Raw genomic sequence first — 15,940 nt, 5'->3', positions numbered from 1 at the left:
GAATTTATGTTTACAAATGTGTTAAAAAATCTTTTCGTTTAACATAAATATACAGGGGGCTAATAATTCTTCAACTATATATATATATATATATATATATATATATATATATATATATATATATATATATATAAACACACACACACACTGTTAAAGTAAGAATTATTAGCCCTTCTGTTTATTTTTTCCCCAATTTCTGTTTAGCAGATTTTTTTTTAACACCAAGAATTAGGCAACTAATTTTATAACAATAATTTGTTCTTTTGGTAGTCGAAAAAATTGTAGCTTAAAGGGGCTAGAAAATGTTATCCTTAAAATGTTGTTTAGGTAAATTAATAACTGCTTTTATTCTAGCCGAAATAAAACAAATAAGACTTTCTCCAGAAGAAAAAAATATTATCAGACATTCCTTGCTTTGTCTAACATAATTTGGGAAATATTTAAAAAAGGAAAAAAAAAGAAAATTCAAAGGGGGGCTTATAATTCTGACTTTATATATATATATATATATATATATATATATATATATATATATATATATATATATATATATATATATGTGTGTGTGTGTGTGTGTGTGTGTGTGTGTGTGTGTGTGTGTGTGTTCATGGGTTTTACTTCTTGCGGATGAATGGGCAAAAAATACAATTATTGTGTAAATAGGTGCTGCACTGATATATATTTATCAAAATATTTTTGCTCTAAAAGCATTTTTTGTCTATAAGATATTCTATTGTCTTTTGTAAACCATGGTTTAAAAAAAGAAAAATATTAAAGTATTTATCAGAAAAAAACAATAAACACGGCGCAAATGAAAAATAAACTACATACCATTTTTAATGTTTTGAAATTTTAAACCCCCCTTTCGTATTTAAGCCACGTTCCAATATCCAAAAACAAAATATGGGTAGGCAATATAAGTTTAAATCATGAATATTAATCCGAAACTTAGTTGCGTAAAACGCTAAAATGTTATTTGTCTAATAGCTGTTGATTTCTTTAGATATTTTTTGGAAGTTCTTAACACGTCTGTTCAATCATTTTCTTTTTAAGTTTGCTTTTAGTTGTTTCTTGGTTCAATTTGAATCTTGATTTCAGTAAACGTTTGGAATAAGTTTACGTGTTTATTTTATTTTTGGTTTTGTTTGTTTGTATTGTATTTGTGTTTCGTTTGTATTAGTGTGTATTGTTTCATGATAATCTAAAAATGGGCATAAATTGCCTACTTGTTTGTTTAAATGTGAAATTCTGTAAGGTAAGAGTAAATCTATTGTTTTGGAAAAAGTGCACGACAAACCTTAGATTAAAAGCAGTAAAGCCTACAACTTAAAAGCTAAAGTGGGAATCACTATTTGAGCTAAGTTTAGGTCGTGGGTAAATAAAGCATGACCGGTATGAAGAAGTACATTTACGTAAAGCCTATACCACCAATATCAAGCCCTTAGACTTATTACTTGTACTCCGACTTTCACGCACTACTCGTTCATATTTTTTATACCTTATTTTAAAGATTCAAATAGCTTAATTTGCATGGTGCAATGAAATTTCAGATGTTATCTAATACTTCGATGATGAGCAACACCCAATAGCATTAAGTCAATGCAAGTGCATAGTTGTGCCACTAGATGGCGGCACGGCCAAACTCATGAAGAATTACTTTTGCAGAGCATTTGTTCTAGATATCCCTTATCAATGGTAAAAACATTAATCAAAGCCATTAACCTACTTGCCAATTTATATTAGTAGCTGACATATATTTTACATATTCATTAATAAAAGTAGAATTACATAAATGCATTTAAAAGAGCAAAACAGTTTATGTTAAACCTTTTTGACGTAAATGTTGACAAAAGAAAAGTCAGGCTACAGATACAAAGAAAATTGTGAAAAAAAAAAAAACATTACATGGGGCGTTTTATTTGTATACTGTCTGCAATAACACATGATTTTTATACTTTGCAGGTGCCTGAAAGCAACTTCGTATTTACAAACGTACGCACGGGATTAAAAAAATTAAATTAATAGAAAATTAAAGCGCAAACAGCTTTTTTGTCATTGTTTAGGGTAACTTTAGTGTACAGTTCACGTAGCATGCAAATCCACAGTCATAAATGTACAGTTGTTTTTTTATGGAAAGGTGATGTTTTAAAAGTAAATTAAAATAAAAACACGAATTGCAAGGATTTGTCTTCGTTTACTTCACTGATTTTCTTTCACTGTGTTGAAAGGGCATTAATGAATTTACATTCTTTCCACGTCTTTGAAAGAAAGTTATATATTAAAAAGGAAAGAAAAATCAAGTGGTGAATAAGGATACACTGTTCTTGAGCACTATCTTTGCGTTTGATCAATGTCAGTGTCTTGGCAATATGTACACAGGAAATTGAAATTTACATTTTCCCTCCTGCGCATCTCCGCATAGTCTCGTGACGTGGAACAGATGGTGGAATGGATTTCAAAATAAATAATGGTGATTGTCCTTCCATTTACACCACTTTTTGTATTTCAGTTTTAATAATCTCCAGGACTTAACTGATGCCCTTGTACTTGTTGACCACTTTCTTTTCTTTTACCCGCCTGTTCTGAAACCAGATGGTCACTTGTCGCTCGGTCAGGTTTGTGTGAGCAGATATCCTTCTTCGTTTGTCCTTTGTGATGAACTTATTTGTGGCATATTCTCGTTCTAGTTCCTTCAATTGAACCTTGGTGTAGGGAACCCGCTTCTTTCTCCCTCGACGTACTGAGGCTCCATCGGTACCTGACACGGTATCTATGGGTCAGATCAAATCCAAAATAAGAAAAAGTCATTGCCAAAACAGATGATAATGATTGCAGAGTATCAAATAATAGGGCGCAAAATGTAATAACACAATGGTGTGTCTCCGAGGCAGCGCAACCAACGAAAATACATACGTCGGATAAAGCACACATAAATAAGTGTGCGGAAATGTTGTAGGAACTGCTGTGAATCACAAACCTTTTCAGTCTACTTTTAACATTAAGAATTAGTAATATCAAGTTAATTCTTTTTTAAATATCAGTTTCAAATAACTATTAGATAGTCTCGTTTTTCTCAGGGCCTAAAGGTTACTTTTTTATGCTTAAGCATTTGTGAACGATTTATTTGTGGCAATAAAGCAGAGATGCAGCATTTTACCTTGGATAGACGATTTCCACAAGGTACTTGACTGTGTTTGATCTTTCGGGCAGTACACTGGACTGCTCCACCCGTTAGTGATTGCCCACGGCTGGTACGTTTCCACAGGCAGTAGAGATTCATGTCTCGGTTCCGAAGGAGCGCTCAGCGCAGGTACAACTGGCACGTCAAGGTAACTTGGTACAGGCTGGTAAGGGCCAGACGAGTAGCCCTGGTAGAAAGCAAATTCCTTTGCTCGAGAAGGAAACTCCTCTCCAGAAACAGAAGTGTCCATGTATTTTTCTCCATATGTGGTGGGTTGCGTGCAGGACTTGGGCATCCTACACGGGTAATAGCTGCCGCCAAAATATCCATAGGGCAAAGAAGCACTTGGGGTATTTTGCACGGCCGAACACGGGCTGCATTGTTTGACAGGCTCTCCCATGCCCGACACTGGCACCTCACTCGATGTGTAGGTTGTACTCGGAGCCAAAGTAGACGGATGGGCAATGAGATTCCTACACTGGTTCGCAGCAAAATTGCCTCCCACAAATCCTTCCATGTTTTTGCTCATATCATCCAAACCGTTGTCATAGAGAAACATCACCGGGTCAATCCAGCGGGAATGGAGGAGTAAAGACGCTGTCATAGCACGCCCTACATGGAGCCCAGCAGCTCTTTTAGAATTCCCCAAGACTGAAAGAGAAGCTGTGGATCAGTGGAGTAACAGATACCCATGCGCCCCGCGTGCGTCAGGATCCAACTGTTATTGGACGAGAGCAGGCACGTGACATGCAAAGAGGTTGATAAACGTCTAAACTAGAGATAACGCCAATCTAGCATGACAAACGTAATGCATTGAACTGAAACAAAGTGGTGGGATTTAGTCAAAAATAGCTGTAAAGATTCTAGTGATAAGCTTCATAAGAGGAGGCCAAGTGGCATTCCATTGCACAATGGGATATTACTTGTCTTCTTACCGGATTTTCAGTAAGATTCGTAAATAATAATACCATGTATTAAAGTACAAATAAAAGCAATGGAAATATACAATTTTACATTTAATATTGCATAAATTGTTGCGTTTCAGACTTACTATGTTATTAATAGTTAAGCACTTTTTTGTTAGAAAAGGAAGTCTCATTTTAGTCTTCGATCCAAGACATTATGATGTGTCAGTTTATTCAGTCACCAAAAAAAAAAAAAAACTCTTAAAATGTCAATTTTCGATAATTTTACGAATTTTATTTTATTTTTATTTTTTTGCTCTACAAAATTTTGCACCGCTACAGTGAACCCTCACTGTAATATAATTGACCATTGTAAGCTCATGAAATTCTCAAATAACAAATCACACTTTATGAAATTGACCACCAGTTTATTACTCTATACGGCTAGAAATCCAGCCACAATTTGGCAAGACTCGTTTGCATATGAGTTTCACACGGCTGGAGGCCAAGGTCAAGTTGAAAGTTGCAGTCTAGTCAGGGCCCTTGTTGTCATTGAAGGCTAGACCGTCTGACAGGAAAAAACCACACATCTCCGAGTGCATTGTAAACAGGAACACAAAGGTATACTGTTTGTGATGCCACGAATTTAGCATGATCGTGTTTTGATCCTATGTTTGCATTATGCGGGTTTGGAAGCGATGTCACCGGTTTGGCACTGCTGGATTTATTATGAAAAACTTCAGAGTAAAGAAAAGCTTTGTAATATTATGATAATTATTCTTATTGTGATAAGTATATTAATTATCACCGTCTTTTTGGTCATTAGTGTTAAATAGGTCGATTACTAATGCCCTATAGGATACATCACATCATGATCTAATTGTTATCAATCGTATTTTAATTCAGTTGAAATTAGCACGGAGGATAAGATAGTAGCCTTTCTCACGACATATGCTACTTTATATATATATATATATATATATATATATATATATATATATATATATATATATATATATATATATATATATATATATATATATATAATTTAATAGACAATATAGGTGTACTTAAAAGTGTACTTTTTGTTTCGGTTAATAAATTATCAAATCCCCTACATTTTGAAATGAAATATTTTAATATGGTTCTTTTCCCCAAAATTGTGCTATTTGTAAAAACATTTAGGCATATAAAAATAGTTTACGGATAACATAAGGCCTATATATATATATATATATATATATATATATATATATATATATATATATATATATATATATATATATATATATATATATATATTTTTTTTTTTATACCGTTTTCTGCAAACCGCTGTTTCTCTCATAACACAATAAAATCAGCCTTGGCAGCCTTGCATTTAGTTAAAAAAAGAACTTATTTTCTTCTAAATCTGCAAATTATTGTAACACACAACAACAATGTTTTTCAAGAACACAGACATTACAAGGTTAGAGAACGATGCAATTTTTAGTAAGCGAGAAGCAGCTGTTTGTATACGCTCACTATCCAGCAGAGTTACACAGGAAATAACCTCGCTGGTGGCGTAGAAACACGGGCATGTTAGGCGCCAAGTCACTATTTGATCTTTTTAAGGTTTCTTGAGCCATTAAGATTCCCTCTCACAATGGAAGACGGATGTGAGAACGGTTGCTCTACTAGACAAAAGATTCGGTCCATTGCTAATTTTACCACGAAGGAGAGGCGACCGTAAACGGACTGCGTCATTCTACAACATTAAAAATCAATTGTTTCCTCAAGCTTGGACTTAAACGCAGCTGTCTTGTTGTTTGTTACAGCACTGCGATTATAGCTATACGAATGGCCTAATGTGAAGAACATTTTAAATGTACACAATCAAATAGCATGTAAGGCCTCGAGATGATGTTTATTAAAATGCTTATTTTCTACTACTAAGCGTTTAAGACGTTTGAAAATCGTTATGGCAAGTAATTGAATTTAAAATAATTTTAATTTAGAATAGGCCCAATAAAACCAAAACCAATAAAGTCAAAGTCGGGACAGCTGTACTACATGTATTAAATGTAAATATTTGAAAGCCACGAAGCCTTGAGGTCTTATTTTGTGTTGTCTACTGCTAGAGAACAACACAGTATGGCTGCAAATCTTACCATGCTTAAAAAATAATGTAACTGCGCAATATCACACACTTATTGGTACTGCAGACCTTTTTAATTATTTGTGATTTTATTATAATATTTTGCTAAATAAATTTAATTGAAACTTAGTTTAAAATACTATGATCAGAATTAATGTCCATTTAAATATTTATTTATTCATTAAATAACGATAACTTGTAAATAGTTGTTTAAAATTTTAGGTTCTGAAAAAGCTCAGAAATACATTTCCAAACGAAAACAACGATACGGGTGGAATAAAAATGGCCAGACACATCTGAAAACACATAGCCTCCCTAATAATGGAGAAAAACATAATGACTTAGCATATTTGTATAATTTTTCACAATTTAATGCAGGATAATAATAATAATAATAGTAATAATAATAATAATGCAGTGCATCCAATAAGTATACGAAAATCATTATCACCTTTAACCCGTCCCTCAAAAAAATTAAGATAAATATTTTACATCTAGCATAGTCATCTGGCTGTCATTATTTGCGAACCAGTAGTTAATATTTGCGGGTTTAATATTGAAGATATTAATTTGATTTAAAAATGTAAAACTTAGTTTATTCACAGTATTTTTACATCAATATAATTGCCTAAACATTGTTTCCCATAAACCTTAATTATTGGGAGAATTGGTTTGTGTATTTTGTGTTTCTCTGTGCTGAAATTTCGCCAGCCATCAGTATTGCGTAGTAATTAAAACCTGAGCCTTTACAAATAAAAATACAAAATTTATATATATTTTAGTAATGCATTTGTATGTTTACCAAAACAAAGATAGCATTACCTTAGTTATTGTTTTAATAAAATCTGGAATAAATCGTTTTATTGGCACTTCATGATTCAAAGTGCAAACATCCGTTAAATAAATTCTCAGAAACCAGTTTAACATTATTGCTTATGCATAATTCATATACCTATTCCAATTCACTCTTTTTTAAAAGATATCCTACAATTATACACGCAGATAATAGTTACCTAAACAAATAGTTTTTGGACAAAGTGCTGAAATAAATGCCAATAAAAGTGATTTCATAGGCTACAGTCATTTTGAATTTGTTTTACTACAAAAGTTTGGTCAAAGTATATGAGGTTTAATATGTCACAAGTAAAAATGACCTGTACACGTTTTGTTTAATGGAACAACACAAAATATGAAAAAAATAGGTTTGAATCAAAGGCGACGAGTGAGACGTTTTAATGTAAATAAATGATTCTCATATATTCTCATTTATTTTGAGCTATCAAACATGTTTCTTCGCAAAATACAGATAGTAGGGTCTCAGATGGCATGTTGGAATTCTTCACGTAGTTAAACCTAACTACACTATACTCAAAATCTTAGCAGTACACATTATCCTATTTCTACCAGACCTGGAGCTCGTGTCAAGGTTTAACCTATAGAAATAAATAAAATGTTATTAAACTTAGTGCACTTCGGCTATACGGAAAAACTTAATTAAATCGCATTAAAATAAACTGGGAGTACAAGCACCTCACACGTTACTGATGATTAGACAAAATTCAATGCCTCTATACTTACTAGAAACAAACCCTATAAAGCATGTTTTTTTGTTTTTTTTTTGTAGGTTTAAGCTAATCAAATAATCTAAAATGTGGACTGACCAAAATGTTTTATTAAATTTGACTTTTAAATTTATAAAATGTGTTACATTTTATTAAAGCCAACAGTTGAATTTGTTCATATTTTACTGTAATTTTTTAAAGTTTATGGTTTTGCTTTACACACACCAATTTAAGCATACTATTTGTTGTAAAATGTGCTTACATAAATTGTAAAAAAATGGTATAATCAAAAAACATGTTACTGTTATAATAAATTTTTAAGCTATTAAAGTTTTTAGGGATTGTCAATTAATTATGCGAATTAATCGAAACATTAAGCAGTGAGAACTTTACATTTAAATTTGACTACTTAAGCACTACACGTTTTTACAGTTAAACTATTAAGTGATGACACGCATTTTTGGAACAAGTTTTTCTGTCCGGTTAATTTTAAGAACGTGTATTGGAATTAATTTACCTTTAACGAATAGGCTACCAATTACAAACAAATCTACAAATAATGAAATCATAATTGTGACTAAATACAATGTAAATAAAGCTAACCTTCAACGAATAAATTATTTTAATGCATTTCTCATCTTCGGTCACCATTGAGCAATTTGGTCGAAGATGAGTGCCCACATTTGCCAAAAAAAATAATAATGATAATAATAATCCCGACTCTAAAGACTTTCGTCCTACAAATAGGAAATAAACAACGAAAACAGACACAGTTTAATTGAGAACATTTGTTTCACATGTTTCAGTCTACACAAGCTATACCTCACAAAAAGGACAGGAGATTTTTTTCAGGTGTTTCAGTCACCAATGAACGTCGTTAAATGGAACACACCAGAATGGACTAGCGGGTTTGGAGCTGTCTGAAGTATAGCTACCCCATGGTCCCGTTTGTAAGACCTGCCAACTAGATAACAACACAGCACTTAGGCCTCCATGCTTAATGGACTTTTTATGGGTTTGTCCTGTGATCATGTGACCTCTAGCATTATGGCCTCTCCGTGGCTCTTTGGTGGGTAGATCAGAAACATACCACTAACTACATTTCCACTCGTTTTGGGGAAAAAAGAAGGGTATGAGTATGACATTAAAGACAATGCGAGACGAAGAGGCAAAGAAAAGTTCTTATGGGGAGAAAAAGTTGTGAGCATGAGAGGGTGAAAAATCAGATAAACCCAGTTGTATCACTCGCCTCTTACCTTCATGGAAATGTGACCTAAGTCAGCTAAACAGTTTAAATTACACATTTATGCACTGTAAAACCCAAAAAGTCAAGGTAACTCTAACTGTTTGAGGTAACCGATTGCAACAAACCATTTGTTCAAAGTTCAAAAACTAATCCTAATGAGTACTGTGAACCTAATTCATTTGAATAAATGAAGCAATTTGAGCACAGTAAAACCCCAAAAAATGAAGAGAACTCAAACCAACTGAGTACAGTAAAACGCAATAAGTTATGGCAACTCAAACCATTTGAGAAAACTGATTGGTACAAACCATTTTGATTCAAAAAGCAAATCTATGAGTACTGTGAATTTACTCCATTTAGATTGAAGTAATGACATATTTAATTAACTCATTACCTTCAAAACTAGTTTAAAACTCTTTTCAAATGAGTAGAATTAACTTTCAGTAAATTTTAACTACACTCATTCCATTTGATAAAGTTGACTGTTGGGTTTTACAGTGTTATTAACTGGGATCCTGAATTTGCTGTTGTCATTGATTCAACTCATGCCATTCCAAACTGATATATGTATTCTATCCTTAGAACATGCATTGCGATAGTTTGAAATGACCATTTAACTCGGGGTGTAATGTATTTGGACTAGGCATGAGGCGTTTTCAAGGTATTATATATATAGTTTGGAAAAGTTAAGGTTTTAAAACCGCCAAAATATTCTGTAATACCGTTCCTAAGGTATGTGTATGATTTTTTTATTTACATTTTTTTAGGACAACAGTATCTTCAGCAGAAAAAAAACATTCAAAGATGCCACTTTAAATTGTAAAGAAATCTGTTTTTTTAATGTAATGTAAAAACATTAAATGTAATGTTTTATCCAAGGTTATCATTTTATTATTTTATTATATTTTTTTGTGAGCATTCTTCTTGAGAGAGTATGAGGCTGAATTATTAATTTCCTTGATGCAGGAAAATCCCTGCTTTCTGACTCATCTTTATTGTGTTACACAGCACTGAATTCAAGGTGAGGCTTCATAAAGAAGCGTTAACATTCCACTCTGCGACCTTGAAGAGAGGGAGGAGACCAAGTAAAAATAAATACGATGTTGCATCACAGCATACCATCCTTTCTGGATTTAACAAACATCAACATGGCAGTGTTATATGAATTTGTATGGATGTTTCAACACATCAGTCTTACCATCAAAACTTGAAATTTCCTACTTTAATTTCCAAGAGTTTAAATTTACATGAATATTACATGTAGATCCATCATTAACATAACAAGATCCGCCAAACGCAACTACGACTGAAAATGTAGAAACTAATATTTTACATATGCAAATCTGTTTACTAACAGAGCATTGAGGAGTGTAACAGCTGATCTGAGTCTTACAAGATTGTGATTGGTGACCATTTAATAATACATTTCAATTAGAACAGCTCTGAAGGCAGAAAAAACGTCAATTCACAGCATCTCAGCAACTGATCGGTGGATTACTAATTCTACATGTGGGCCCAATTTAGTTACATGATTCCAATAGGAACTCACAGCTTCAAACGTTATGGACACGCATAAAGAGAACAAACACACAATTATTCCCACTCCAGTCTATAGAGTCAATCATTCATTCATAACTCCCAGCACATGCATGCCAATGAAATCACATAGTTGGGTCAAAGTTTTGCGAGTCAGGTCATGTGCAAGGCAGGTAAGGCTGTGGAAGGGGCAGAAAGGGATTGCCTTCTATTGGCCCTCCTCTTCTCGAAGAAACTGGAAGACAGATGAGAAGTCTTTGTTGGCATAGCCGCGTCCACACATCATGCGGTAAATTTGATGGGCTACAGAGCCCAACAGCACTGGGGTTTTCGTGTTGGTTGCTGAATTCTGAGCAAGTCCCAGATCCTAAGATTAAATAAAAGTAAATTATCAAGGAGGGATCTGCATCACAAATATATGACAGTCTTAAGTGTCAACAAAGAGGTGTCGTTGTAAAAGGAAGATTAAGGCAGAGCAGGGCATAAAGTAACACTTTATTGTTTTGGCCAAATAATGAACAAAGTAATGTGGTTAGACAAACCATATTTTGTTTACAACAACCAAAAGCCTCCTTCACAAATGAGGACTGGTTGTATGATCGAGGGACCTGTGGTTTGTGCAGTATTGCCAAAAGTACCAGGAGTAAAAATGGTACTATTTACCCCACCCACAGAGTAATTTGTAACGAACAGAAGGTTAGTTGTAACACATGCTTAAAAAGGCTGATTTTACACAATTAATTTAGATTCAGATTACTTTAAATAGTAGCTATTTTTTACTCAATACATAACTCAATTGATTTTTTATTCTACATAGCACAGTATGTTTATTTATGTATCTACTGTATAAACACATCTGGATTTATTTGCATTATTAGCAATAAAATTATTATATTTTTCTATTAAAAATATTTTCTACTAAAATACAATTTTATATAAAAAGTTCAACATTCAAAGTTCAACAATTAATTTGTTTGTTTAATTGGTGTCCATCAGTGTAACAAGTGTTAGTGTAACTGTTTTCCACAAAACTGACTAGCAGTCACTGTTTTTTTTAACATCTTTCAAAATGGTTTTATCTTTTAGCCTAGAAGACGGTAATCACAAAAATATAATATTACACTAACATATTTTCACAGATTTTCTTTAAAAAAAAATAGACTAAAAAAGTACTTTTATGCTGGAAAATGGTTTATCCTGTGTTGAATTGAAAATTAAAGCAACAAAAAAAGTGCACAGAAACAAAAACAAACACTGCAATGGTCAATAAATGAAACATTAATTATAAATTTGAGTTTAAATTGAGTTTACAAATCAACATCTGCCTGAAGAACTACTAAAAACTGTTTTTTAAATTTTTAAATAAAAAATTGAGAAAGCTATCAGCTTGAATTATAAATGACTCAAATATTTTGATGGAGAATCAAGCTCTTAATACTGACGGAAAATCCAAATGTACATAACTATATTACATTTATACAACCAATAATCTGAAATTTAACAGTATTAAAACAACTGGAATTAATGGAATTTAACCAATTTAGAATATTTACAAAAATATATTTATAATAAAACAACATAACTAATCTGAATCTACTTTGTGGTATTATATCGTTTTCAAACAGCAGTGAGTGAGAAATGGGCTATAGTCAAATATATTTATCATTGTTTTGACTAATATAATTTGACATCTAAAGATGCTCCAAAGAGTCCACACACCTTGTGTCAATGAAAACGATTTACCATTATATTAATGATTTAAACACTTCTTTAATAAACACCATAAAATGCCAAAAATATCTGTACTGTTATACGTTCCAAAGCAATGAATACATTAAAGACAACCTTGGTCATTAGTGTAGTGCCGAAACCGCCCTGGTAGTTGTTTGCTGAGGGCACTCCCTCCATCACACCTGGGACAGGATTATAGGTGTCACTTGACCAACAGCGGCCAGAGCTCATGTTCAAAATCTTTGCAAGAAGTTTAGGGTCAAGTCCTAATCTGTTAATACAAAAAGCACAGAGTAAAAAGTAGAAATCAATACAATCTGTAGAACCTAAAAGTATGTGTAACCCACCAGTCCTACTGCACCCAACCCGTTCTCAGCTGGGATTGAACTTATAATTATTTGCATGGGAATCGGTTGCTCTAACAAAAAGGCTAAAGACCATGGCCTCTAGTGTCTGTTGCTAGAGCACCTTTTGAGGTCAAAGGAGTGAGGTTTACCTGCACTTTACTAGCTGGTCTCCGTAACACTCACCCCCATCCTGGATGAGCCCCCCCCATGTAACACCAGTCCAACGGCACCTAACCTGGTCTAAGCTGGGATTGAACTAGTGATTCTTTGCATGGGAGTTGGTTGCTCTAACAAGGAGCCTAAAGACCACTTCACTAGATACATATGCCCACAATGTTAAATAGTGAATTCAACTGTCAACTGCACCTGATTCCCAAGTTCATGGTCTCTGCTGTTCCAATCATCCCAATGGCCAGCAGCATATTGTTGCAGATTTTAGCTGCCTATATGAACAAGGAAAGAGCATTTATGAGAAGACAAATCTGGGCCTTTTCAAGAATGCCAAAGTAGGATGGGAGAATAATTCAATATCAATATATATCACGTTAGATTTTTTTCAATGATGGTGATGTAAGTTTTAAATTTCCGGTATTTCGATATAAATTTGCATATATGTATTACTATCATATGTATAATATCTCATATATTATTATTTGTCGCTGAATGACATTCAGTGCTCAGCCATAATGTCACTTGCGTGATGATGTACAATTAATTACACAAATAGAAATGGACAGACAGAACCTCAGCTATATATAAATAAGCTGAGTCTGGGATTATTTATTATTTATTTGATAGTTTATTTCACATTTCTTGTGTGTAGAGGCTAAGTACAAATAAAAAGCTAACATTTTGTTTTCGTACTGTTTTCATTAAAAAAAAAAAAAAAAAAGTTATAAGAGCCTGGATGCCATTAAAGACTTTGCAAATTCAGTTTGCAGACATTTGTGGGTACAGATATTCATTGTGTGCATTCTTGCTAGTTTTTTCCTGGCTTTATAATATTGTCCATATTGATATTGAAATTAGATCGCATCAACCGAAATTAAGAAATATATCGTGATATAAATTTTTGCCATATCCTCTAGCCCTATGCCAAAGACTTCTTGTTTATACCTGTCCAGTGCCAACTTGGCCACAGTAAACCACATTAGCACCCATACAGCTCAGAAGCTCCTTGGCTGCATTGAACTCTTCCTCTGGCCCACCAACCATAAAAGTGAGCTTACCAGAAGTGGCAGCACCAACACCTGAGGAAGATTAAGAAAACAACACATATCACATGCAGTGTACGTAAAATACATTGCTTTTATAAAAAAAAAAAAAAAATGTATATATATATATATATATACACACACGTTTTGCTTTCTTCTGATCACCACAAATTACAGGTTTCATTTACCACTTTGGCACTGATTTGTGATAAACAGAGGACTACAAAACAGCACTGAGCATCTAATATGGTGATGTAAAACTTTGGTGATATCCAAGAACCAGTGGTGTTATTGTGAGTTGATTATGTTGGATTGAGAATCCCATTCATGGACACATTTTTACAGCTACAAACAAACTTAGCTGAGACCCAAAGACAGTTCTGAATAATGAATCAGCGTTTTTCAACCACGTTTCTGGAGGCTCACCAACACAGCATGTCTTCAATGTCTACTTTGTTGCTACGCCCATTACAGATCTTTCAGTTTCTGCTAATGAGCTGATGATCTGAATCAGGTGTGTTTGGTTAAGGAGACATGAGGTGCGTCCCAAATCGCGTATTTATATACTATTCTACATCATTTTGAAGTATAAACACATTGAAAACTGTAAAAATAAGTGCACCTTAATTACCCGGATGATGCACTTGCTAAACTATTAAAATGAAGTGTGAAATGATGGACACTTCACTCACTCAACCGCAGCTTTGCTCATGTAGCAGAAGGGGCGGAGCTATCGGCACTCATGTTGGATTACATAACTTATATTGGATTGTGGAAGCAGTATTTACCTACTAGAGTGATTATAGCACCTCCTGATGGTGAATGCGGAATACTCATGGCAGGTATTATTTGGTACTTTGGTCATTTGTTTTACTAATTTGTCAGCCGTCAAACATCAGGAAAACAGTTTGAATTTCCGCTTAGTAAAAATAAAAATAAAAACGAGTGTTTCATTTGGGACGACACTACATACATAAATTCATACTGTCAAAAGTGATAGGAGGCTTGGCCCCAAAGTTTTCCTCAAAATAGGTTGATGTGTGCATTGTAGCACTTTTAATGCATGTAATTCTTGTTTCATTCATACTTGAGCTGAAATTTCATAAATGCCTCAAAGTAGAACATCCCAGAAATTTCTCATATGGATGAAGGCATCCACCAATTGCTGTAGTTGAATGAAAATAAAGCAGATGTGAGAAATATGTCTAAATATCTATATCATATCTAAAAAGCTAGAACAATTAGCGTTTTTCTTATTAATTCGCATGTATTTACATTTATTAATTACAGTTATTTAATTTTGACAAAAATACACACATTTTACACTGTGAAAACAAATATTAAACTTTATCAGTAGTTAGAACTATTCAGCTTTGCGAAACGGTTGTATTATTACCTCATCAGCTTCAGCTCGTCAAAATAAAGAATGAATGATGACGTGACAACAGTGCCACTCCCACTTGCCGGTAAAAACAGGTACTGCTGAACAGCTAACTATTTAATTACCCAACACAAATGCTGCGTTAAGTGGAATCCGCATGATATATGTGGTAATTTTAAGTACTTAAATAAAAATAGGTTGTATAACATTTATTTTGTTATCTAAGTGCAACATATTCCAAAAGATCAGAGGCGTTTGACATTACATTAGGGACTTAAGCCCCCGAAGCACCCCTCCTATCTAAGGATTTAATATGATGTTAAACTTTAAATATATCAATAAATTCACATGGATTATTTTAATAATGTTATTTAGGAAACTTGAAGGTTCCAGACACCAATGACATAATGAAAATACTGCTGCAACATTCTTCAAAATACTTCCTTGTGCTTTGCAAATGCATTTGTGGTGAGTGAACAATGCCACCCCAAGCGAAATGCAAGTTCAAGTTCCACAGAAGACCAATATATAAAATAACAACGGAGGTGGAGTTGAGTAAATAGGTCACTAAAATGACCAATCAGAGAATGAACAAGCACTCGCACAAATAAATCCATGAACGGACGAATAAGTGACTGCACCTCTAATGCAATAGTTTCCACATCATCACACCAATAACCTGTGTTAAGCTGAAATGATC

At 33.5% G+C, this 15,940-nt stretch overlaps 2 protein-coding genes and 1 long non-coding RNA gene across 8 annotated transcripts in view; 1 reads left to right on the top strand and 2 right to left on the bottom strand.

Moving 5' to 3' along the window:
- LOC101886298 (uncharacterized) overlaps nt 1–15,940 on the top strand; it is a 63,370-nt gene that overhangs the window by 35,982 nt on the left and 11,448 nt on the right. The gene's annotated exons all lie outside the window — the stretch shown is intronic.
- hoxa13b (homeobox A13b) lies at nt 1,905–3,834 on the bottom strand. The gene is given in 2 exon segments (NM_131194.2): nt 1,905–2,770; nt 3,158–3,834. Coding segments are annotated over 2 exon segments (870 nt in total). The 5' UTR covers nt 3,786–3,834; the 3' UTR covers nt 1,905–2,528.
- The window catches only part of hibadhb (3-hydroxyisobutyrate dehydrogenase b), a 19,770-nt gene continuing 14,268 nt past the window's right edge, over nt 10,439–15,940 (bottom strand). Inside the window, 4 exon segments of the mRNA NM_201160.1 lie at nt 10,439–10,934; nt 12,413–12,569; nt 13,012–13,088; nt 13,762–13,895. Coding sequence (NP_957454.1) covers nt 10,776–10,934; nt 12,413–12,569; nt 13,012–13,088; nt 13,762–13,895 — 527 coding nt within the window. The 3' untranslated portion in view covers nt 10,439–10,775.

This window comes from Danio rerio, chromosome 16 (genome assembly GCF_049306965.1).
Source record: "Danio rerio strain Tuebingen ecotype United States chromosome 16, GRCz12tu, whole genome shotgun sequence".
NCBI classification, from domain to species: domain Eukaryota; kingdom Metazoa; phylum Chordata; class Actinopteri; order Cypriniformes; family Danionidae; genus Danio; species Danio rerio.
The sequence above is the reverse complement of the archived record's forward strand: the minus strand, read 5'-3'. Positions and strand labels throughout refer to the sequence as shown.